The sequence below is a fragment of the Toxotes jaculatrix genome, chromosome 18, assembly GCF_017976425.1.
Source record: "Toxotes jaculatrix isolate fToxJac2 chromosome 18, fToxJac2.pri, whole genome shotgun sequence".
Lineage (NCBI taxonomy): Eukaryota > Metazoa > Chordata > Actinopteri > Toxotidae > Toxotes > Toxotes jaculatrix.
Window position 1 is genome coordinate 20,079,100 of NC_054411.1, and position 26,260 is coordinate 20,105,359.

The 26,260-nt window shown below is 40.6% G+C and overlaps 1 protein-coding gene across 1 annotated transcript in view; it reads right to left on the reverse strand.

Moving 5' to 3' along the window:
- Positions 1–11,703, reverse strand: part of cbx1a (chromobox homolog 1a (HP1 beta homolog Drosophila)) — a 99,688-nt gene extending 87,985 nt beyond the window's left edge. The window contains exons 1-2 of the mRNA XM_041062372.1: positions 11,694–11,703; positions 11,462–11,604 (exon numbers count right to left, since the gene is read on the reverse strand). Coding sequence (XP_040918306.1) covers positions 11,462–11,604; positions 11,694–11,703 — 153 coding nt within the window. The remainder of the gene's footprint in view (positions 1–11,461; positions 11,605–11,693) is intronic.
- Positions 11,704–26,260: the final 14,557 nt, after the last annotated feature.

The following is a 26,260-nucleotide window of genomic DNA, read 5'->3' on the forward strand; positions in this document are numbered from 1 at the left end:
CTCTCTCAGTGGGAGATAAACTGGTTTCAGGTGCTTTGAGATCAGAGCTACATTCAGTGGGTACAATGCTCTGTGTGTGTGTGTGTGTCTGTGTCTGTGTGTGCGTCTGTGTGTGTGCAAGGTTACTGCAAAACAGAGGTTAATACATAAACACACACACACATGCACACGTAAAGATTTGTGACTGTTTGCGAGTCATCATGGAATAAACAGAATATTAGATATTAAATAGAAATATTGTTGTGACGCTTTTTTGGTAGAATAATATTTTAGTACTGTTTCATTTCTTTCATTTATTTTCATTGTTCAGTCATTTGAATTTTTTTCTTAGACGTCCTGCTTTCAGCACGTCAAATCATAAAATGTGTGGAGATTCAAGGACATGAAGAGAATTTATTTAAACACTACAGTGGCTTCAGAAAGTAAAATATAATGTTTGCCTATCAACCTACACCGAATAACCCATAATGACAATTTGAAAACATGTTTTCAGACATTTTTACAAATTTATAAATCAACTACACTTTTTTACTTACAAAAATAATTTCAGACCCTTTTCTGTGGCACTCCAAACTATGGTCTGGTGCATCCTGATTTAATTGTCCTTGAACTTGATTGGAGTCCACCTGTGGTAAATTGAATTAGCCGGACATGGTTTAGAAAGGTACACACCTGTGTAAATAAGGTCCCACAATTCACTGCACTGTCAGCACAAAAACCAAGCCATGAAGTCCGGGGGAACTCTCTGCAGATCTCTGCAATAAAATTGGGTATAGATCATGGAAAGGGTATAAAACCATGTCTAAATCTTTGAGTGTCCCCAGGAGCACAGTGGCCTCAATTATTGTGAAATAGAAGAAGTCTGGAACCACCAGGACTCTTCCCGGAGTTGGCTGTCCAGACAAAATGAGTGATCAGGCCAGAGGGACATTGGTCAGGGAGGTGACCAAGAACCTAACTGTCACTGTAACAGTTTCAGAAGTCCTCAACAGACCTGAGAGAGCCTGCAAGAGAGACGACCATCTCAGCAGCAGCACTCCATCAATCAGGCCTTTATGGTAGAGTGGCTGGATTGAAGTAAAAGACATGTGACAGCCTGCTTGGTGTTTGCCAAATGGCATTTAAAGAGGGCTCAGAAAAAAAAAGGTTCTCTGGTCTGATGAGACAAAATAAGATCCTTTGAGCTCCAAACAGTGTCTGGAAAACACCAGGCACTGATCATCACCTGGTTAATCCTGTCCCTGCTGCCCCAGACAGTACACGACCTAAGACAGGGACGACGGTTCAGTGACGCTGAACAGTGACCCAAATCATAAAGTCAAGTCACTGACTGAGTGGCTCGGCCAAAGCCCACATTTAAACCCAACAGAACATCTGTAAATCGCAGTTCACAGACCCATCCATTCAGAAGATCTGCGAGAAAGAATGGGATAAAATGGTAATTATAATAATGCACAAACAATACTTTAAATTATATATTAATTACATAATTAAGAGAGTAAAATACATAATTTCAAAGGTGACTATTTTAAAGCGTCCAATATAAATAACTGTTTCTTTAAAAATGTATTTTCTCACTAACAGAACTAAATGACACATATTTCATTTTAAGCATCATTTCGTTATCACTGATTTACTGATCATCTTCATTCTGGTTTTATTACAGCTGCAGGCTCAAACAGCTCCCAAACTCCTGGGAAATAATAAGAGGCTAATAGTATTATCAACAAATACACAACAAGGAAATGCATTGCATTTAAGTGTGTGTGTGTGTGTGTGTGTGTGTATATATATATATATATATATATATATATATATATATATATATATATATATTATATTTATATTTATATTTATATTTATATATAAGTAATTTTGTTTAGAATCACTTTTTAAAAAAGCATAAAACATTTATGATTTACATCTGCAATAGATTTTGAAAAAAAAAAAAAAAAGGAATTGTATTGTATATAAGTAGGCCATATGTAGGCCAACCATCATTGAATAATTAGGTTGTTCAAATGAATGTTAAAATCAAATAATAATGGAGAGTTTCATATTCTTTATAACCTCTGATTAACTGCTCTTTATGTTTTTATAATCTATTAAAATTTGTATGTTGCTGCCATTTCTTTTTATTATTCACAAATACTGTTATTTTTCTTATTATTACTACGGGAAAATTGCATTGAAAACATGTTTGTCTCTTTATTATAGCACTGCTAATAATAATAATAACAATAATAATAATCATGATAATAATAATAATAACAACGGTTAAAAGAGCAAACAAAGTAGTAATGAAATAATGTAATAATGTCAGTATTAAATAACACCGGCAGATGTGTTGATATCACTGTCAGTTATTGTATTTGTGGCCTACTACTCAGGGCAGTTTTACTATAAATACTAATATTTTAATTATTTTATTTTATATTTTAAATATTTTACAATAATAATATTGTAGTTATTATCACTACAAGTATCTGTTTTCTAATTATCCTGCAAATATTTTTATTATAAAAGGAAAAAAAAAATCTGACCAAGAATATTACGTATACGTATTTTACGTAATATTTGTGTGTGTGTGTGTGTGTGTGTATGTGTTTTCTTTAAATCCATGGCATTTTACACGTCCATCAAAACACTCCTTACATATAAATACAATTTCTTTTTTCCATTTCTGCCATGAAGTTCATCATTTACAGAGCAGTTTCTGTTTCATTGTTCATGTACACGTTACATTACATGTACATCTGTATTTCTAAAAAGGCATATATACACACACACACACACACACACGCATACGCAGTGAACGTGCTGTGAACTCCTGAACTGAACTTGAACCAGCAACTAGGTCATCAAGAGGGCAACAGGGGTCTCTCTCACTCAACTCACACGCTCAGACACACACACAATCACAAGATTTTGTATCGTATTGTTATGCGCGTCTGTTCGTGCAACACCTTGTTACAATAGTTATTAAAACACAATCTCACCGTCATAAGTGTGAGCATGAAAATTGTATCCCACATCATTTTCACAAAGGGATCAGGGATCACCGACGGCGACCACTGAGGTCTCGCCCTCTGTATTGTGATGAGAATTTGGGGGTTTAACCTGAGAGTTAACATCCTTCAGAAATGCACAGATAACACATGGTGTTTCTAAGGCTGATTCTGGAAACATTTGCAGTTCAACGTCTTTAAATTTGCATTTTTGGAATAAATTGCGTAAAGGAGCACGTGAAATGTGAAAATGGGGAAACTTACAAAGCTTCGACAAAATAATAAAAACATCATTCAGCAGAATCGAGCACAATACCCCGCCGCGTCTAACTACAGTCTCAGTTGAATTAACACTGTGAACATTACCACAATTGTAGGATGTATCACATGATGAAGTGTTCCTCTATTTTCTCTATGGGTTGAAACAATATTCTTACTTCTTCAGCTGAATATTCATTTAAAAATCGAGCGGGACAATCTGAAAGGTGCATTGTCACAGAGAAAGCAGCACAGTGACTGTTAACTGATCTGTTTTGGTTACTGTCTGCTCCCTTTTAAAATTTCATACTGGATACAATAATACAATATCAAATTGTTAATTTAAAATACTGTTTACTTTCCTGCTTTCATCATTGCTTCTTGTAATTCATTCAATCAGCTGATCCTACACAGAAATTAAAATATTTGCCATTAAAATACACTGGTATTTTTTTTTTTTTCAATATTCATTTTAGCTGTAGTTGTAGTTCCATCTGCACTTTAGTTGTGTAGAAGCTCAATTTCTAGGAGACTGGGGTTGCCCGTACAAACACTCTCACGCACACGCACACACACACACACGCCGCTCATTTGTCTCCCTGGTCTAAAAAAGGAAGTGATCGGTCATTGGCTGAGGGGAAGAGACGGTGAACTCCCTCCGAACTCTGACCTCCCTCTGACCTTTGAAAAGAGAGCTGAGGAAAGGGCACAAGGTATGGTAGACAAAGAAAGTGCAGGAAAAACTGTTGAGACGGGAGGAGAGAGGCATCCAGGAGATAATGAGAAGACGAGACAGGGAGAAAGAATGGAGAAAAGAAAAGGAGGAAAATGAGGACAGAAGTGTTGTCGAGAGGAGGACAACGACAAAGGAAGCAGGTAATGACCAGCCTTATTTACTTGGAGGGTGAGCAAGAGAAAAAGAAAAAAAGAACTGCAAAGAGGAGGAGGAGGGGGATAAAGGAGGTGTTGGTCATCCCGGCCAGACACCAGGGGGCAGTGTTGGGACGAGCTAGAGGGTAGCAAAGGGAAGCTGGGAGTTGTGTGTGTGTGTGGGGGGGGCAAACCCCCACCCCTCTCCTTCTGTGATGCAAGTCAGAGATTACAGAAAAAAAAAGCACGGCACAATCCCATTGGTCGGCTCGTTTGGCGTTCATGTGGCGACAGGTTGGCGAAGGGAGGGGCATTGCGTGATGATGTCGTTGTGACACGCACACATCTATACATAGCGATGCCATGGCGACACCTAATCCTGTCTAACAGACACCGCCCTGTTGGCTAATACACACACATACACACACACACACACACAGACAAACACACATTCATGACACATTTATATATGTACAACCATACAAATACACTCAACCGTAGCAACACGCGGAAACACATGCATAGAAATACACCGACATTGTCCGTGTGTGTTTATATGTGAGTATGTGGGAACATACATGTGTACAAGTGTGTGTGTGTGCGTGTGTGGTATGCATCAAACGCTGAGGAAAAGTGATGGGTGGAGCCTATTCATGAGTCCATAGGTACTGTGTTTGCCTGTGTCTGTGTGTGTTCCCAGTTCCCAGCAGATCAAAAGACACATGAAAATGAGAAACGAGTTTGTTTTTCTTTTTCGGATCTGCATAATTGCCATGACAACGACTTGTCCCAAATAGTGTAAAAGGTCCAAGTGTCAGTGAAAGGTTATGGCTCCCATTTTCTCATCCATCCACCCAACAAACACATGGAGATATATATTTATAGAGACTTGGAAACACACAACACGCACACACACAGTGTCCTAGAATTGCTGTATCTGTCCTCCGTATACCTGACTGACTCTCATCCCGCCCCTGAGGCAAGGGTGTGGTCACATGACTCATCAGAATATGATCAAAGTGCTCAGGAAGTTCTGTGCTCACAGGCCAGGTGTGGAGGAGGTCACAGGTCGAGGAAGACGGTTCCCACGGCGACCAGGGAGGAAACGCAGGGAGGATGTGGGATCAGGATCAAAGAGCACCTGCTCACATGAGCTGATTGCACTGCTCTTTGAAGACCACGCCCCCACAATGACAAACTGACCTCCTCATTGGACTACAGGTCAAAGTGGGCATGGCCTGACTCTGACAAGTCGAAGCATTTGATGAAGCGTTTTCATGTCACTGCGATGTCATCAGGAGGTCACAGGGGTGTCACGGCAGGGTCACAGTGATGTCGCATTGGGGTCACTGTAGGGTCACGGTGATGTCGGAGGGTCACAGCGAGGTCACAGTCACAGGCTCAGTTTGTTCCAGCAGTTATTTTGGAATCAAAACTCTCGAGTTGAGAATAACCTCAAAACCAGTTTGGGCCCAGAGTGTGTATACATTAAAATGTCAGTGAATATTAACACATAACAGCATGAGCAGATAATGCACTCTGAACAGACACACACAGCTACTGACCACCCAACAAGCAGCTCTGATGGAGTGGTCTGGCCCTTTAACAGTCACAGTTTTTATTTAGAAGTGGTAATATTTCTGTATTTTTCGAAGAAATCCCATGAAAAGACCAGCGATGATGTTGGTTGGTTGGTGGGTATTCTGTCTTTTGACAGTAAGAAAAACATGAAAGAAGAAAAACAACTGCAGACTTATCATTTATCCATGATGATTGACTTTTTTTTTTTTTGACTGTGGGTCCTCATTTCCTAACATGCAGGTGACACAATTCACAGTCCTACCAATGGCTTCGCACTGTTCTCTTCCACATCCTGTTCCGTTCAATCTATGGAACCACAGATATACAAGCAGGTTGATTAGCTAAGATTCTCCTCCTCACGAGTCCCTGGGAGGCGTTAAGCAGGATTTATACTCCGAATGTCCGAGCTGTGTGTTTGATGGTCAGATAGCCTCGGGACCATGTGTCTTCCATTATCCCCATTTTTAAACAATAGCTCATCTTCCTCCTCACCAGCAAAGCTTATCAGCACAGTTTTAAACACATCCGATTCCCAGCCAATCATCAGGAGGAAGCCACTGGAAGAGAAGAGGCTGGTGCTTCATGTTAAGATGCAACACATTCTTCACACACACACACACACACATAGACAGCAGTATTTGAATTAAATGCATTTACTGATCAATAAGCAGGATGATTTCATTTCTGGAGCAGTATTTCACTCGCTACATGCTACCACATCAGTGAGAGTGGAGCAGTATTTGGCAAAGCATTAACACATCCATATTGCTAACACAACAGAAGCCTGTCAGTGCACACATTAACACAGTGTGCGTGTGTCTGTATGTGTTTCACACTACAGTAACACTGCTGACCAGTCTCGGCAGTAAATGGTGGCGCTGTTCATGGCGATGGGCCGGGAAACTGTGGTTATGTTATGTGTTCATACCAATCAGGTGCTTCAGCACTGCAGCACCACCCCTCTGGGATGCGGCATGTTTCTAAAGCAAACACACCCAGAGGTACTTGAGGGAATAGATGGACAGAGAGGGAGAGGATGGAGAGAGGAATGAAAGAGCGATGGAGGCAGAGGAATGGAGGGAGGGAGTAGGGAGGTAGGGACGATGAAGGCTCCAAAAAAAAAAAAAAAAAGAACCCAGTGGTATGGCGGAGAGACTGTGGAGAGAGCTGCCAATTTTCTATGAATGGAGTCTTCTGTGCAATACTTAAGTATGTCCTGTTGTTTTTGGCAGAACAAGAGAGAGAGATAGAATTTAGAGGGGAAAAATGGAGAGAGGGAGACAGAGATCAATTCTGGTTAAAGGTAACTATTTTTATTAGATTTCATGCCTTCACCAAAGAGGTTTTACTGAATAACAGAATTCATGAATTTCACGATTCCTGTATATATAGCATAACGTGTTGATTTCAGGCTAATGTAGATCCAAACTCATACTCAGATCAACATATTTACGTACGTATTTGCCCACTGTCCCTAAGAATTGCATCCATGTTGGACAACTTCATTATTTAAAATGTGCACCGATTGCCAAATTTCAGTGCCAGTGCTGGAATGATAGTGTGTCCTTTATGTTTAGACCTGCCAAGCGTGGTCTGACATGCAATAAACTTTCACAATTGTTGTCACACAGTCCAAAGGTGCCCTTTGTCAAGTGTTGTAGTTTCCTAATCCTAACAATATCATAGTTGGCAAATTTTCAAAGTGCTGCCACTGAACCTAAGGAAAAGGAGTTTTGGAGATCTGTATAATTTTGAGGTTCTTTGGTGATAGAACTGTATTTAAACTTACTCATGTCCTGTGTTACTCACTTCCTTGCCAGCTTTGCCACAAGCTCTATTAGCTTAACCAATTTAATCTTTTCTATGGATGAATAATATTTATTTTTCTGTTCTGTAAAGTTTTTTTTTTTTTTTAGTTTTAGAAATAAGTTTCTCATACATGAGAAACATGTATATTTTAAATGAAATATAATAATAAGGAATTAAGTGAAGGAAATAAGGGCAACATAAAAAACACATTTTAAAAGCAAATCAGAGGAACTGGAATCAAATTTATGGATTTTATTTTTTGTATCATATATTTTTGCCATCAGTTTGTTTTGCATTTACCATAGATTTGGTAATATCTTCATAATGACTTTAACATCCTTATTTCTAATAATTATACAACGTTTGCAATAATGTTTTCCATTCTGTAAATAGAACTTCCAATCTAATCTAAATTTTGAGTCATCCATTTTTTGCAGCAGCAGCTTCTAAAAAAAGTGGAAATTCTTTCACAAGTTATGTGATGAATTGTAATGATTTGACCATCTCATTCAGATACATATTCAAAATATAATTAATTCCATTAAATAAACAGTGTTTATTTAACGGTTTGTTTACAAGAGGGTCCGTGGATGTACTTTATTTAAACAACTTTGCTATATTTGACATCTATTCAACATGTTAAAGTGTCTATAATATTAACATTATATTCACATTCAGTAATTAATTCAAGTGCATTACTTGTTAGTGTGCACAAAAACATATATCTGACTGTGATAAAAAAAAATTAAACTGCTGATGTTTTATTTTGCTGAAATTTCAGAAATTCATTCAAAACTTATTCAATAATTTTATAGAAAGCTAACTAATACTTATATTAAAGAGCAACAGAGAGGGGGAGAGAGAGAGAGAAAGAGAAAGAAAGAGCAGAGCAGGAGGGGGAGCAGGTGACAGGTCAGGTATAAAAGGAGTGGGAAAATGAAGGAAAAGGAGGAGTAGGTAAACTCACAGTCCAATTCACTTGTCAATCAGACACAAACACACCTTCATGGTTAAGTTAACAGTGCCCCACCCAATTCCAAAGCTGTGAGTCATGAACAAACAACCAGGTCCATCTTGGAATAAGCAGGTGGTTCTCAGTAAAAGAGCCCATCTATGGCCTGGAAACCTACTGAAACCACCAGAGCAGCTCTCACACTGGAGTACGACATGGAAGGCAGGCAGAAGTCTGCCTCTGCCACTGGTGCGATTTTTGGAGTAACTGACCAATATGATCTCTAAAGAGTGAGGGAGAGATAGACAAGATACAATTTATGACTGAGACACACACACACACACACACACACACATCCACAGCTGACCACTTGAGGCAGTGTGGTCCAGCGTTATCATTGTTGAGGATGAGGACCCCTCTTGGCAGTTGTAAGGGGCCAGAGGGGAAAGACAGGTTTTTTTTTATTTGTCATTTTTGTTTACAGTAACTCTAAACCAGTGCAGCTCTGATTTTTATGGTTGGTTCAGCTAAACTAGAAGTATTTTCTCACCAGCATTTAGTTTTGTTTTTATTTGGTCAGACTTTCAGTCTTATTTGCAATCATGAATGATATTTAATAAATTTAACAGCATGTTGCTTCACTTAACTCACTTTTCATTGGAAGTGCTTTATACCTAATACATGGTCCCTGTAAAAAGTATAGTCTTCCTAAATATATGTATATATATTTTTGTGCATTTATTTATTTATTTTTAAATTTATCAGCAATATGGTGTCGAACTTCCATAAAGTTGTGGAAGCTCTTCAGACCACTCCTCATTCTAATGATCAAATATATAGTCTGACCAGAATCAGAATGGAGCCTGACATCATTCAAAAAGTAACGTGTGCTGGTAATGTGTGCTAAGAACATGACATGATTTCACCCGGATGATGGGTCAGAGTGCGTGAGCATGTGATATCGTTATAACACTCAGGCTATAATACAGACACCAGCCGTGCTTCACCTTTGATTGGCTGTCCTCACTGTTTGTCTGCTCCTGGTTACACCGTTGCCAAGGAAGCAACATTTTACACCTGGTCGCCAACACTCTGACACTGTAAGCTACCAGAGAGAGAGAAACACACACACACACACACACAGCGTCTATAAGTCTTGGTTAAACACTCTCCCTCTCGCTCTTACACAAACACACAGAAATGGCTGGAGCCAAATATTACTTCATCCTAAGTATTTTCAAATCAGGTGATGACAGAAAGAGAGAGAGAGAGAGAGAGAGAGAGAGAGAGAGAGAGAGAGAGAGAGAAAGACACATGCAGCCACTGTGGTTTTGGGTTGAGCTGGGGTGTGTGTGGGGTTAACAAGCTCTTACAACCTCGTTATCATGTTGATGACAGACAGAGAGAGAGAATAAAAAGTTACTAGTGAGAGAGGGGAATGAAAGACATCGTGAGTGTGATCACGTCTTTTCAAGAGCCAGTTAAATAAATGTTCCTACTCTGAGTGACCAGGAACCCGCTCTACTTGTCGGGTCCAATATCTTCATGGGGACCAAAATGCTGGACCCCAAAAGTTTAAATGACTCTTTAGTTAAGAGCTAGGGAACACAACATGTCAATGACTGTTGCCCTCAATTACTGTAAAACAGGTGTGTGTGTGTGTGTGTGTGTGTGTGTCCTTATTACTAATCCTGCTCCAATCCATGTGAGACAAGACAACATTATCTGTCTGTCTGTCTTCACCTGCACCCCCACTGTCTCTCTTTACAGTTATTGTATGTCTACGGTGTGTATGATTGTGTGTGTATTCAGTCGTCTGCATGCTTTGCTGGTTTTGAAAAGATCTACAGAACTTTGTGAAGGGGGCCCTGTGGAGTTTCTTTGTAAGCAAACAAAAGTTATATTCACATCCTTGAAGTTAGCAAATATGTCAAGTGCATCCTCTTCCTAATAAAACACTTGCAAAGCCGATCTTCTTTTTGAAGTGCTTTAAATCCAGGTCTGCACCCACTTGTAGAAGAACATTGAGCGATGAATGATTTCTTTATTCATTTTTATTTATTTTTACAGCCTGTCCTCTGTCAGTGATTTTAAAATACTCTGTCTATAATATCTATGCATGGCAGCAATGGTCAAAGTTGAGGAAGAATCATGGTAAATACACTAGGTACGGTTAGAGTTTGTAATGGGAGGCAATCTCCAGTTTCCTGCATGAAAATCTTTTCCTACATGTCCTGTCCACATGACAACCTTCTGTCTTGATTTATAAAGGGTCAACCACTCTGATCATGGTGTGCAGAATTGACCATTAGGGATGTATTGCTAGAGACACTGAGCTTAAAGAAGGGGACCTTTATAGCAGGGACACACATGCTATGTTGTAGACATTATCTGATTTTAATCCAACTTAGTATCCTTGGAATGAAGTTAACAGGGGATGATTCTAAAGCTCACAATTTATGTACTGTGGATCTTATATGTGTGAACTATTACAATGTGCTTTGATAAACATCACCTGTAACCACATTAACTGGACACAACAAAGATGGCGACAGCTGTAGCCTCAGAATGCTTAGAAACAACCTGTTCACATTCTCAGCTCGTCAAATACTGATGCTTTGTCAAACCCACTGGTTTCTCACAGACATGTGCAATGTGCCCTTGGTGTCTGTTTTCTGTTGAGTTTTTCCAACTGACTCTGATATCTACCATCTGGTAGGAACATCAGAGCCCAGAGCAACTGTGCCAGCTGTGTACTGACTATATGTAAAACTAGCAGTGACAATATTGGACCCTTTGAGCTTTGACATTACCGTTTAAGACCTGAGCTATGACACTGATTTACTGCTCAAAAGGACTCATAAGGTATAAGGTGTATTTTAGACACTGTGAACTCCATGTTCGAGTTTTCTTTTAAAAAGTATCCAAGTGTACAGTTGGTTTATGTGTTGGCCATCAGTTTGAATTTTTACGTTAACATTACCACATGAGTGAGCTGACGATCTGGCAAAGAATGGAGCGAAAGCCTGGTGCAGTGCAGGTAGGGGTGTGGATGATTGGCTATTGGGGCCACAGGTAAGCAGCAGAACTGGTGGGAATCCAAAAGTAGGCCGACCAAGCCCAGGCCTAGAAGCAGACAAACAGGAAAACGGACAAACAGGGAACAAACAAGACACATTAGGGATGAAGTGAGAGACTGTCTGCTCCTAACACACCGGTCGTCATGCCTGCTTTCAAGGATCACAAAGAAAATTTTCCTCCTTCTGAAGCTAAATAAACAAATTAGCCCGTCGGATTAGCAAGTGAATGCACAGTTACAAAGCTGAAAACCGTTGTTTTTCTTAGCTCATGATAAGCTGACATGAGGCTCTGACTGGAAAGCAACACTACAAAATGTGATGCATTGGTTTAAGCTTTCCCACAATATATAGCCTAAAGGAATTTTATCCTTGAACGCATGGGTGTTTTTTTCAAAATTCATCAATATTTCTCAGAGTTTTATGTCTTTATTTACATTTCATATACTGTAATATTGTATATATAGGGTGATGAAACTTGACATCTCAGAGAGATTCCCTCATCAGTCTCTCTTGGAATCTCTACCTGAATGTCTTGACCATTGTCAGACACAAAAACTAACTCCTCATCATCAGTAGCCTGAGGTACATCTTTCTTAGTGGAGCTGCTGTCATCAAAAGCATTACATATCAAATAAAATGCTGCTCTTACACCCAGGTGCTGCACCGCCATGTTGCTGTGACAATGAGCTAACTTCCTCATTGTGCCTGTATTTATTCATAGTATAGCATCACCAGCTATCACTTGCATCTGGCATCCCATGAAAAACAAAAGGTTACACATTTGTGACATTTTGGCAGCAGAACATCATTAAAGAGAAATAGTTTGAGGTTTACCAGGGAGTTGAGTGAATGAAATGAATGAGTGAAAGTCTCAGGCAGCTAAAGACCAGAGGTATATATTAAAGGGTTGAAACAAAGGCTGCGTCTTTGCCTGATTCTGTAGTTTCATTTGATGCAGTCTACACAAACCTAAAATCTGTTCTGATCAAAGTTTTCAATAAATGCCTCATCAAAAAAATCCTACAAAAGGGAATAATCACAATACACTGACCACAGTTTCCTGTCAGTCTCTACCAACATGACTCACTGTGTTTAACATTCTCAATCACAGTGAGACAAGCGTCAGGACAGATTAAACATTAAAGATCATACATCATCTGCTGCTGCTTTTAAAGCACAAATTCCTCCTGCAATAGGCAACAGTGATGGAGGCCAATCAGAATTTTAGTGATAAGTTAATTTTAATAACCTGGATTGAAGGATTGTTGTTTCTTTAATATTGGTTCCAGTGGCTGCACCTGCAAAGTGTTTATTAGCTATGCAAACACTGCATGTGCATTCCCTCATGCCAAAAACACAGGCTGGCCAACGTTAATGCTCCAAACCAACATGTGAAATGTATCAAACTATATGCTACACGTCCGTGTAATTACATGAGCACACACAGTTTCTGTACATGTTCCACTAAACAGACTCTTCTGCCATCTATCCAGCAGGTTTATACACTTAAGTCACAAAAAAAAATAGGTATTGGTAGCTGTAGCAGTAGTATCATTAGTATCACTGGTGGAGTGATATTATGTTGGGATTGGCAGAAGTAGGGTCAGTATTATACAACTGATGTACTACAGAGCTGTGCAGTTCAGTGGGACTTTCCACACAGGCGATGAAAAAGAGTGCCTGCTATTACAACAGTCAGCCAGCCGGGGGCAGTGCAGTGTGTAAGGTTTTTAAACTCTGTGTGTGTGTGTGTGTGTGTGTGTGTGTGTGTGTGTGTGTGTGTGTGTGTGTGGTATTTTGCAATCTAAGATATCTCTTTGCTTCATGGTGAGTTAATTTTATCCGAACTGCATTGCTACTGACACACACACACACACACACACACACACAGTACTACACTTCATACCAATACTGCACCTACTACAAGGGAGATTAAATCAAACTAGTTTTGTTGATGTTACAACATTAACTAGTTATATTTAATCCCTCTTCCCCTGCAATTACCCAGCAGTGATATTGAATATCTGGTTTAATAATGATTGTGTGATGTACTTTATGGCGGGAAATCGAGGTTAGCACAGTTTGACTAACCTCCTAATTGAAAACTGATTGCATGGGTGACTGGTGCAAAGCCACCCCCCCCCCCCCCCCCCCCCCACACACACACACACACATACACACACACACACACACACACACACACACACACACACACACACACACACTCACACACACACACACACACACACAGAGGGTTTGTGAGCAGTGTGGGTTTGGCAAGAGTCCAAAGAGGTACTGACAGATCTGTTCAGCAAAACACACACACACACACACACACACACACACACACACACACACACACACACACACACACTCCTCCTCCTCACACTCTCAGTGACCCTGACATCAGCCCTGCACTCTCTCCATCACTGTGTTCCCATGGCAATGGGCCCTAGGGTATGGCTGCGCAGTAAAGTTGAGTGAAGCCTTGGAGAATGTGGTTGGTAATGCTAAGCTGCCGTTCGTTCTTTTTTCTTTCTTTCCTTCCTTCCTTCTTTCCTTTTTTCTTTCTTTTTCTTTCTTTCTTCCCCCTCATCCTTTTCTTCTACCCTTCTCAAATAGCATACTATTCTGTTGATGATCTGTTTGATAACAGTATGACAAAACATTTTTACAGTCATGTTGCAGGTTAAACATTGTTTAAATGGTTGTGTTTTTCCACAACAGTGTATTAATTAATCATTATGTTTAAGAAAATGAAAAATAAATTCAAGTCCATCAGACTCCTAAAGAGGACACGTGACAAACATACTCAAAAGCAAAATATGCTTCTGTTTTGAAGTTTCACGTTATCAGTTCTGCAGTGTAGATGTGAGAGTTTTTAGCACACACTGATAGCTGCAGGCTGTGAGTGTTTTACCACAACATGAGCTAAGGGTCAGGGAGTGAGTGTATGTGTGTGTGTCTGTGTGTGTGTATGTGAGAGAGAGAGAGTGTGTGTGACAGGGAAAAGGAGATAGCCTCTTGACTTTTATCAGTGCTGTCCCTGAGTGGGAGGCTTAACACCTCACATGCCACCTCCAGTCCTGGTCCCAGTCTCCTCCTGCAGTGCACTACTAATAACACTAGGGGGCAACCTGCACTGTCTCTGAATTGGAGACAGGACATGACATCTATAATTGCAGTCAGGATTGCAAACTCTGCAAGAACTTAATTTGAGGAACCAAATCAGACTTCACAAAGTCCTCTTTGAGGTTAGGATAATGAGAACAGGCCACTAAATAAGGATCAGAAAAAAAAAAGTTTGCATAATGAGTCAGTTATCCATCAGACCATGTCAGCCCTCAAGGCTCTCTAAAAATATCAAGTGACTGAAAGCTGTTTTCAGGTGAGATCCATGAAACTTTAACCAAGCACTGCTACGGCAGAGAAATGTAGAGGGTAAACCAGAACAGACTCCACAAATTAAATCCTTTAAAAAAAAAACAAACTTTAAACTATGACTGATATCCAAAGTATCAGATGCCATGGTAAACAGTGAGTCTTTTTGCAGTCATTAAAAGATTTTGAACCTTCATCATTTTTCTGGGTAAAGGCTCTGCACCATAGCATCCGCCTAAAGGCCTGATATCTAATCCACCACAGACTCTGAAGTGAGGTGACAAGAATCCAGCAGAGTTCACTCTGGATGATTCCACAGGTGATTATTTACCTCCACTGCCTACGTTAAAGGCCGAAGCAGGAAGCTGCATGCCCTTTATACTGAGAAACGAATAATAAGGGTGTGGAGGTCAATCTCAAAACTTCACCATGAGACAAGAAAAAAAAAAAAACAGCACCAGCAAAATTAAAAAGCACCAGTCTAAGTGGAAACAGCTGAATCAGAGAGGGAGTCAGTGACAGAAAAGCCTGTACATTCAGGAGGGTTTTGGCTCAGAATGAATACAAAGACAGCCACCATTACAACCATTACTCCTGTTTTTATTACTATTGCTTCAGCTAATGGTAATACAAGTGCTATCATTACTACTATTATGGTTGCAGCCCAGTATCTAAGGGATTACATTCATATTCAACAGCTTTGCACTTCAGGATTTATGTCCAGTGTCAACATTCAGTAACAATACAGGAAATAGTGCAGCTTTAATCTAAGCAAGAGTAAGAGTAACGCTGTGGAGGTCAGGGAGGCACGAGCACATGAAGTGCTTCTGACTTTCTTGCCCCACTGTGCAATTAAGAGCTGCCTGTCTTTCCCTAACATTAATTATACCAAAGTGAGAATAAAAAAACAAAAAACAAAAAAACATTAGTATTCTACAGAAGTGTTGTCTAGTGACAGAGTTGATTATTCTTGGAAAGGCTACCCCAAACTCCACCACAACCACCAGAGGTGTGGCAAAGTTGTTGTTTTACAAATCATAAGTCAGTCTCAAGTCTTACACCTGAAGTCCTGAGTTAGCCAAGTCAAGACTAAGTTCTAAACTTGGTGTTTTCTGTTATAGATTTATAATGTTTGAGGGACAGTGCTCAGGTGTCCCTTGCTACATTATGCTACACAATTAGCCTACAATCATTTCTGTCTTCGGAGCAAAACGTTGTCTTTCATTTTTGTTGATCAGCACATTCTTCTCCTTCTGCTTCCTCACCGTTATGGGCTACTGTCAAAGTTTTTCAGAGCAGAGGTGTAGTGATGTGTATACGTAGGTAAACAGTACACACCCACCACTGGGCAGGGTGACTGACCATACAGCTTCCTAAAAAGAGCTTCAGATACGTATCAGTGCATGTCTTTATGTTAAAGTCTTTGATGAACAGTGAAACCTGACTGTAGTCTTTAGAGCAGCGCCTTCCCACAGGCAACATAAGCATCCTGTTAGATCTGCACCAAGCCTGGGGGCAGGTTCTGTCTGAAGGACAAAGTGTGGGAACAAATTACTTGCTTGCCAGCATTTCGTAACCTGTGAGCTCGATTATGAGGAGGAGTGTGTTTATTAGTGCTGGAAGTATTTAGATCCTGAAAGTTGCAGTACTACAACATAAAAATACTCCATTATGAGTAAATGTCATGCACTGAATGTTAACATCTCTCTATTCTGTCTATCAAACTACCATCAATGGAAAAGTAAGCTATTCACAAGCCAGACAAAGGCCCTGTGACATATCCCTCTGGATTATTATTACTAATAGATTCATGTATGAGCAACATTTTACTGTTGTAGTTGGTCAAATTGGAGCTAGTTTTAATGAGACCATTGGACACTGTAATCTATAGATGTAAATTTTTAATCTGTGAAGAGAATACTAACTAAAGCTGTCAAATAAATGGATGGAATAAAAACCATAATACTATAATAATAAAAGTTGGTCAAATTAGACACAGTCAGTACATATATGCAGTACACCAAGACACCACAGATTCAAAGATGGAGATGATGAGATGAGAGGAAGAGAGAGTGAAGAGAGGAAAGCTGAGGGGACAAGAGGAGAGCAGTGGAGAGGAGAGGGTGCAGAGTAATGGAGTATCTATCTATCTATCTATCTATCTATCTATCTATCTATCTATCTGTCTATCTGTGTGCTTGTCTGTGTTGCTGTATCTGCCTGGTTGCCATGGCTAGAGTGTTGGCCAGGGTCTGGACCTGATGGGATCTGACTGTAAATGAGGGGTGTGGGTGGGTGGTTGGATGGAGTGGGGGACTTGATGGGAATGGGTGATGGGTTCTCAGTTGCTATGGTAACCGTGAATTCAGTGCCATCCCTCCTCACGGTTTCTCTCTGTCTTCATTTAAATCTCCACCTCTTGTTCTGTTCTTCCACCCTGTCAGTCTTTAAAGAAGGAAGGACTGAAAAGAGACATCACCTTTTAATATTTGTAGCTTTCTACAAAAAAAAAAAAAAGGGGGGGGAGGCTGCTGGTTTGAATCTCGGGCAGGTAATAACACCTCTGATGTGTTCACAGTAGTCAAAGAGCATACGTAGTCACACTCAGTATATCTTGTATCTTCAGTGTGTGAATGTGTGTGTGAACAGGTGAATGTGACTTGCAGTGTAAAACACTTTGAGTGATCAATAAGACTAGAAAAGCAGTCAATTTACTATTTACCTTCTCTTTCATTAAAAGTTTTTTAATTGCTAACTCACACTTCTCTTTTCTGTCTGTTTTGCAGACCAGCACAACAGTTAATCTGAAATCCAAAATGCTTGCATGCACACATTAAATGTTCTCAAGCATGAACAAAATATATCTCTGTAACAACATGATTGCAGTGCTTTCAGAAAGTATTAGTCCTCTCCACAGTTGCTCTTCACATTCTGCAAAGAATCTGTAAACATTACACTCCATCATTACACTACATCTTTTGATCAAGCATAGTTACCCACGAGTACTGCATTTCTCTGCAGGTTCTCATCCACATCACGGCTGAGGGAGGGAGAGTGAGGTTGAAGGAAAGATGACATCATCCTGGGATGTACAGTAAACCACCCTGTGACTGGGAGAGAAAGGTGAAATGTCAGATTGTCCAACGTAATAAGAAAAAGTTCTGAATTCAGCCTCTTTCATAGAGGTAATCAAAGAATAAAATGAGGTGCTTGGTACTGTGTGACCCAGTGTTACCCCCCTGGCACAGGACATCCACTGTTGCTGTTTCCAACAACATTTCTTCCTTATCAACATGTTTTGGCCAAACTGAAACCAGCCTCATGTACAAAGATAAAAATGTGAGATAATGGCCTGGTTTTACGCTAAATTAAATCCACATCCAAACATAAGAGGTACATTATATTAGTGCCATTACAGTAGTTTATATTATTTCCAAAAACATGTTTCCTGATCATAGTTTGGTTGTGCTCAAAACTATAGTGTACTGTGGGGGGACAGGGTACATTTTCCTTATTCTGTGTTTTCTTCTATGTAAATGTAGCTAAATGCATTAAATCACAGCTTCATTATCATAATCCTGTTATGCTGTATGATTCCAATCACCACAATTAGACTAATGAAAGAGAAACAGCTAATGCCAACTGGATTACCGACCACCCCTGGACCAGTATCCCCCCCCCCCACCCCCACCGGGCCCAGACTGACTGACCTGAACCATCTTACTCCCGTTGAGAAGGGAGTGAAAAGGTTGTAGGTTAGAAACCCAAGCTTGGACATTGTGGTCAAACATCTGGTAGAAATAGCCTATATTTTTCCAAACCTGTCCACTCAGCGTGTGAATGTGACTTCCCTTTGTCACCACTGATCCAGACTGAAATCATCACATACAGCACCATAAAACACACACACACACACACACACACACACACACACACACACACACACACACACACACACACACCCCAACATTAGCATGTAAATTAAGCTCCATTCAAGCACGATCCACCAACCTTCTTCTTTCATTTGGCCACACATCAATCCACAGGTCCACAAACACACACACACACACAAAATGTGATGGCCTCTCAGGATCAGTGTTAATTATGTGTGTGAATTTATTAACATTAGATCTCCCCACATTTTCTCTCTCTCCTTCCTCATCCTCTCACTTCATTCCCCTCCTTCTCCCCCTCTTACTCTAAGAGAGAAAGACAAATAAACAGATTGATTTGTATTTTAAAGCACAGATTATGTCCAAGTAAACCACTGTTACAAAGCGGATCATCCCTGATAACCCTACATCTACTGGAAGCCATGCAGGTTTTCAGTTGCTCTGTTATAGTTCAAATCAATCTACAGTTTCTCAAACACAGTTCTAACATCTGCATTAAATGACAAGATTTCCCTGTGAAGAGAAAAAAAAGCACACGAGGTACTGCACACTTACTTGGATTTTAAACCTTATCTTAAAAACATTAAATCAGTTTGGTTTGGCCAAAACTTTCAGGCAAACCAAACTTATTTGTCTTAAACTGAAACACTGCTGCCTTGTATTTCAAAATATTCTGCAACTTTCCTGCCTCAGTGAACTGAAATCAACAGGACAATGACAATAAAGCTTTCTTGATCAACCCTGTTGTATTCAAATATACTGTCACCATCAGCCTCCCTAACTGACTTCATGCCTGGACTCTGTGCTGTTTCCAGTTTTATTGTTTAAATTACTTTCCTTGTGTGTCTGTGGCCTTTTTACTCCCCACCTGTGACTGTCTGCCCTGCACTGATTAGTTTTACCTGTGTCCTACTGTCATCCCCTCACTGATGTGTTACAGACACTGGCCAGAATTTAGACTTCCTGCAGACTCAGTGGTAGCCAGCTGAACCTGAGATACACATGCAGTGACTGGGCTATGTTTTGGTGACTTGACTAGCACGATTTCCAAATTTCACCAATAAAAGACAAAGTGTTTTAAAACTCTCTGATGAAGACCCGATGGCTGAATACAGAGCAGACTCCGGAAAGTCAGTTAGTGTCAGGACTTGTCAAATATGGACTAGATTTATAGGGATGTTAAAAGCACAATTTCAGATTTGTGAAAGCTTTATTTTCTCTATGTAATTGTAAAAAGACAATTCTACTGCTTTCTATCCGAGGCAGAGAGAGATGTAACACTGTAAAACCAGTATTACATTGAAATGAAAATGGATATAAAGGGTGGTTTTTAATGCTTTCTTTATCCAGACAAATCAGACCAGGTTAAGTTAAAACTCTTGTCACAATCTCCAGTGACATTTGTGATTCTCTTTTCATAAATAGAGTAAAGCTTTCACATGATCTGGAACTGTGTTTTTAACAGTCTCTACAAAGTCCATATGAGACCATATAGGGCACAAGTCTAAGTATTTAATAAGTATTATATTATTTTAACTAACAGAGTCATGAGGGGGCATGGCCACCTGACAACAGAGAGGCACAGCAGATCAGCAGCCCATCAATCAATCAGACTTTATTTGTATAGCACTTTTCATACAAATACATCATAGTGCTTTACACACTTTGTAGAGAAGAAAATGACAAACATGAATGTTCTATATGGAGTTTGAGAACATGCACTTTTTACAGTATAAGTTATAAATTATAAATAAACCACATTTGAAACCAAATAAACATTTGAAAAGTATGCTCAGTCAATGTGTGCTACAAACAACAAAACAAAACACACCCTGTGGTTCAGCAGGGAAACTGTGATTCCAGATCTTCTGGCTCTGTAAACACTGACGACCTGGTGAGTTCCTGTGACTGGTATGAATGACCATCAGTCTGGTATTAATGGTCATGAAGGCCATCAGTGGTGGAATGTGTGTTCAGTACGCCGTGTAAATTTAGACTCACAGGCCGTCAGCAGTGAAATGAACTGTCACTTTGGATTATTCAGCAGCGCTGGCTGCTGCACACCTCCTCCTGCTCCCTATCGTCCTCCTCCTCTTACCTCTCTGACATCCTCATCTCTCCCCATCCTCTCCCGCCTCCCTTCCTTCTTGCTTGTCATTTTCTTCCCTGATTTCCTCATCATCCTCTCTCACCTTCCCTTTCTTATCTTACGCTCTGATCTCCCACTCTCCTGTCTCTTCCTTGACCACCTATTCCTAGTCCCCATCCTCCTCTTTCTACTCTCCTTCTCTTCTCCTCCTCTCTCCTTTCATTTCCACATAGAATCTCTTCTCTTCTTTTTCCATTTACACCTCTCCTTCCTTCTCATTTGCTCTTCACTATTCTCCCTTAATTTTCTTGTTAACCCGTGTGTGTGTGTGTGTGTGTGTGTGTCTGTGTGTGTGAGCGCGCGCGCGCATATGATTGACACTGGAAATCTGCTATAAAGACCCTCACTGCAAATGAGATTTTCTCCCCTATTGGCATTTAATTATCTGCAGTAACACACACACACACACACATACAAAACTATCTATAAAGTTTTCACAGTGATCTTGTTCCTTCAGTCACTCTTAGAAACTATCACAGAGAGAGAGCAAATAAGAGACAGTGCCTGACAGATGTTCTCTCTGTGTACACTTTCTTGTCTACACACATCTGTCCTTTGTGTGTGTGTGTGTGTGTGTGTGTGTGTGTGTGTGTGTGTGTGTGTGTGTGTGTGTGTGTGTGTGTGTGTGTGTGTGTGTGTGAGTGACAGAGGGGAAGGCAGATGATGCTGGATTGACCACCTGCTCACTGACAGGGCTGAAGACACACAGAGATGTTTCCTAAACCTGAAAACCTCCTTCACATTGAGGCTTTAGAAACACACACTCACACACAAACACAAAGAGCTGTCACACTGTGGGGGTGTGCCTGTCTCTGTGTGAGTGTGAGTGTGTGTGTATGTGTGTGTCCTTTCTCTTATCAATATGAAGGTTATTGATGAGACAGCACAGCAATAGACTTAAGGGACTGACACACACACACACTGGCCCAGCTGGTGTGTGTTGGGAATGCCACAATCTTCCAAGCATTCTCAGTTATCCAATCCTGGCATTTGGTGTCATTGTCCCAAAAATGGTTTAAGCTGGTTATTTATTTTCCTGCAGGCTGTTTATTTTTTGTAACAGTTAATGTGTTTACATCTCCTGCTGCTGTAGGATGCTAATTCAGGAAAGGCTCCTCTGGGTCATGTAAGGAGGACAAATGACCTGTGTGATTATTTTGGTTGTGTTAACATGCTCACAATGTCAATGCTAACATGCTGATGTTTATTAGGTACAGTGTTTACCATGTTCATCATCTTAGTTTAGCACTGTAGCATGCTAACCAATCAGTCAGAATATGATGTGAAATTTATACAGAATACACTGAACAAAGGTACAAAGGTTCAAAGGTATTTATTGTGCAGCCTGCAGTCTACAAAGTCTGCAACCACGTCCTTTTTCTGCTGGTGCGTATCCTTCATGTAATTTTTCCTGATGGGGTAAAACAAACTTCCCTCACTGTTGTCACATTTTGTTGTTTTAGTATTTTAGGATGTGATGGTTGTGTGAAAATATGTGTGACACTCTCTCTGCTGGCTGTGCTCATCTCTTTGTGCCAGGCAGTCTTGTCTCTGACAGCAAGTAGCATCTGCTTTGCAACTCAAACACACACTGCATAAACACGTACTGTACACACCACACGTGGAGATGAGAACTGTGACACCAAGCGTATTCACACACACACACACACTGTGTGTGCACACACGCACACACACACACACACACACACAATGTCTCTACATGTTACTCTCTGTCTGTATTTCATTGTCTCTCTCTCTCGCTCTCTCTCCCTCTCTCTCTCTCACACACACACAAAAGCTTTAATCAAGTCAAAAGCTTCCAGCTGACTGCTATACAGGAAGTCAGATTAATTCACACACTCATCCGTCTTCCAGGCTGCTCACACACACACACACACACACACACACACACACACACACACACACACACACACACACACACACACACACACACACACACAGTTTCTTTCACACATGCTCTGTTTCCACGTGCTGGTGAACATGTGCCACATCTGCCTTTCTCCTGTGTCCAAGCCATTAACTGGAAACCAGGAAGTAACAGTTCTTTTTCCTCACTGCTCATTGGTCAGCAGAGTGGAATTCATTCATAAACACAAAAACCTGCTCAACCAGAACAGAGCTAATCATTAATCAATCAATACGAGGGTAATATGGATAAAGAGGCGTAACAATGTCTTTATGAAACCCCCTTTCTGACGGTGGGACAGTGGGACAGGCAGTCTGACCGTGATGCTTACTTTACATGTAATTGGACAGGTTTATGAAGGAAGCTCTGAACTTCTGCTCTTCAAACAGGTATTTCTGTGTGTGGGTCCAACAAAGTGCAACACAGTGAACTTTACACTTCTACTTTCAGAGGGAAATACTGTACTTTCTATTCCACTGCATCTATTTTACAGCTCATTACATTACTTTTCAGACTTTATTTGTAATTATACAGTCAGCTTGTTATAGATTAACCTGTAAACAGGAAATGAAGCTGTTAAAATTTGCACTTTGATAACATTAAAATTCTGCTTACAAGTTAACACATCAGTAATAATATTCCGACAATATATAGGACACATGCATCGATCTAAATTATGCCTTTGTGCCTTTTTGCATAGTGAGTATATCTATGTGTGATAATTTAAGTATACTTTGCTGCTAAGTAAAATATTTATGTGGGCCTTGTATTTGTAATGGAGTACTTGAAGCCTTAACACTGCCAGAGTTTACAGTCAGGTTTCAGTTTTATGTAGAGTTCAGTGAATCAATCCCAGCTGTGCACTGCTGATCTGAACATACATAATGTTCAAGACGTTCATGACCAAATTCACTTACCATTGGTGGTAAGCTGTGATAAGTTGTTAGCACACTGGAGATGCTAAAATCATTGCATTCACTGTGTCCAACTTCAACTCGTGTTCAGTTTTGTTTAGTTTTTGCATGGTTTGTTAAGTAACTGTGATTCATAAGCATCAAAGAGGGCATATGGTTACAAAGTGCTAACAGGAAACAGCGCACGATTAAAATGTAATGTTCTCTTTCCACTGATCAATGGTTTAAATCCCTGTCCCTTTATTGCCACATGGTTCCTAATGTTGTCTAAAACTAGAATGGCCACTTCCAAGGTTTCAGTGTCCAATTCTAATTAAAAAATCATCAGGTTTTGCAGTCAGTCCTTCTACATCAAAGAGCATCGGCCTCTGTCTGGTGTTGCCATCTTGCATGGATATTCATTCTGTTTATTACACATTGGTAACAAACAGAATGGACTCAGAGTTTGGGGTTAGCAGGATTGTTGTTGAACAGTTTGCCTGCACAGCATTGTGTGGGAGTGCAACAGTGAGCCTTAGGCAGCCAGCAGGAATTGTCAGCCTGGTGATGAATGAAGCCAAGGGCACAGAGCCCTGTAGACGAGCTGCACCGTGGGGCTCACCTGCACCATGGGGGCTCACCTGCCTTCCGGGAAAATTCAAACTTCAGCGTGAGATTTTTGTCCTGCCACCAGGGCTGCTCGGCTTTAACGAGGAGGACGGATGCTGGGTCGCTTCAGAGAGCAAATGTTTCCTCTGGCAGATAACATGAGGAGCTGAATCGATCACTGTGAACAGCAGCAGGCTTAACGCTGGCTGATATTCATCTACGTTATTCTGCTCCAACGGCCACTACAGCACCTGTTCAGCCTTCACGTCTGAATCCATGAATGCACAGTTTACAAGAAAACCGAAGACACCCCTGTTCAGTATCACAAATCCTGTCCACTGAACACAGTTTTATGTGTTTTAAAGCGGAGGAAGAAAGAAGTCAGTTCATCTGAAAATCAGAAATTGTTTGATGTGGTAGTGGTAGTATGGTTCGGGCTCAGCTGCAGAGGAGAGATGTGTTGAAGTGGCTCATGGGAACAGTGCCAGGCCTCTAATTGGCACAGGCATCACCTGTTGTCTGATTTGACTCTCTGTGATGTGATGCAGTAGCATACAGGACCTGGATAAAATCACGCACACACTGGAGAACAGCTGTCCTCCTCTGTGAAACATTTGTACTTTTGTGTATATATACCAGACTATAAGCCCTCTACAGTCGTCAGGCAAGGTAGTCGAGGAGCAAAAGAGGCAAAGAAATGCTGCTTTAGGAAATTACTAACACTGTTTTTTAACAGAACCGCACATATGTTTTTGTGTCCCAGATTTAAAGAGCTACTTCATCAATAGGTGCAAATGAGCTTGAGAGCCACAGACAATGCAGAAAAGTCAGGGAGCACTGAGAGATGGACTGACACGTTGGTTTTGGTTTGATTTTCATGAGATGTTGACAATCAGAAAAACAGAACAGCACCAGCCTGTGTTCATTTAAAACCGTTTGAACTACACACATACACATCCCCTCCTCTTCCTCCCATCTCAGATAACCCACATGATGGTGATGACAAGCTGACCTCTCTCTCTCTCTCTCTCTCTCTCTCTCTCTCTCTCTCTCTCTCTCTCTCTTTCTCCTCCTCTGTTCTCAGATTTCCCACCATGCCGTGCTGCAGACAAGATGCAGCGTCACCCTCCCTGCAACCTCTAACACTCTGACCCCTACATGCACGCACACACACACACACACACACAGACACAGACACAGACACACACACACACACACTAGTGGTTACGTGCTGGGTCAGGTGTTGTGGAGAGAAATGTCAAGAATCTCTTGGCCCAACCTCACAGTGACCTCAACAGAGGTCAACACAGGTCAACGAAACCTGACCCCCAGGAGCTATAGGCTATCTCTGTACACACACACACACACACACTCACACACACATACAGATGGAGGGTGGTGCTGATACTGTCAGGACAGTGTGTCAGGCTCAACTTGTGAAAGAGGACAGGCTAAGAAAAGCCCGTCACGTGTTTGGAACTGTTGCTGGAGCTTAAATGTTCCTCTTTTTATAAGTTTGAGCGCCAGAGTTTTCACTTTTCTTGGCTATTTTACTGTACAACAACAACTCCTCCCTGCCAAAAGCCAAAACGCTCATATTTTCACCAGGACCACTGAGTGGACACATATCTTTTTCTTCTTTCTTCAGGCACACACAGAGTGGGCAGATATATCGCTCTTTCAGGTCGAGTTAGACTCATTCTCTGTTTTTCTTTTTCCTTCTCCAATGTCCAATCTGAATGCTCCAACTTTCATTTTCTGACTTATAGTTGACCTTTCTTTGGCCTGAAGTCATGGTAGCAAAACAAGATTAGCATTCACTTCCTATACAAAGTAACCAGATGGTTATA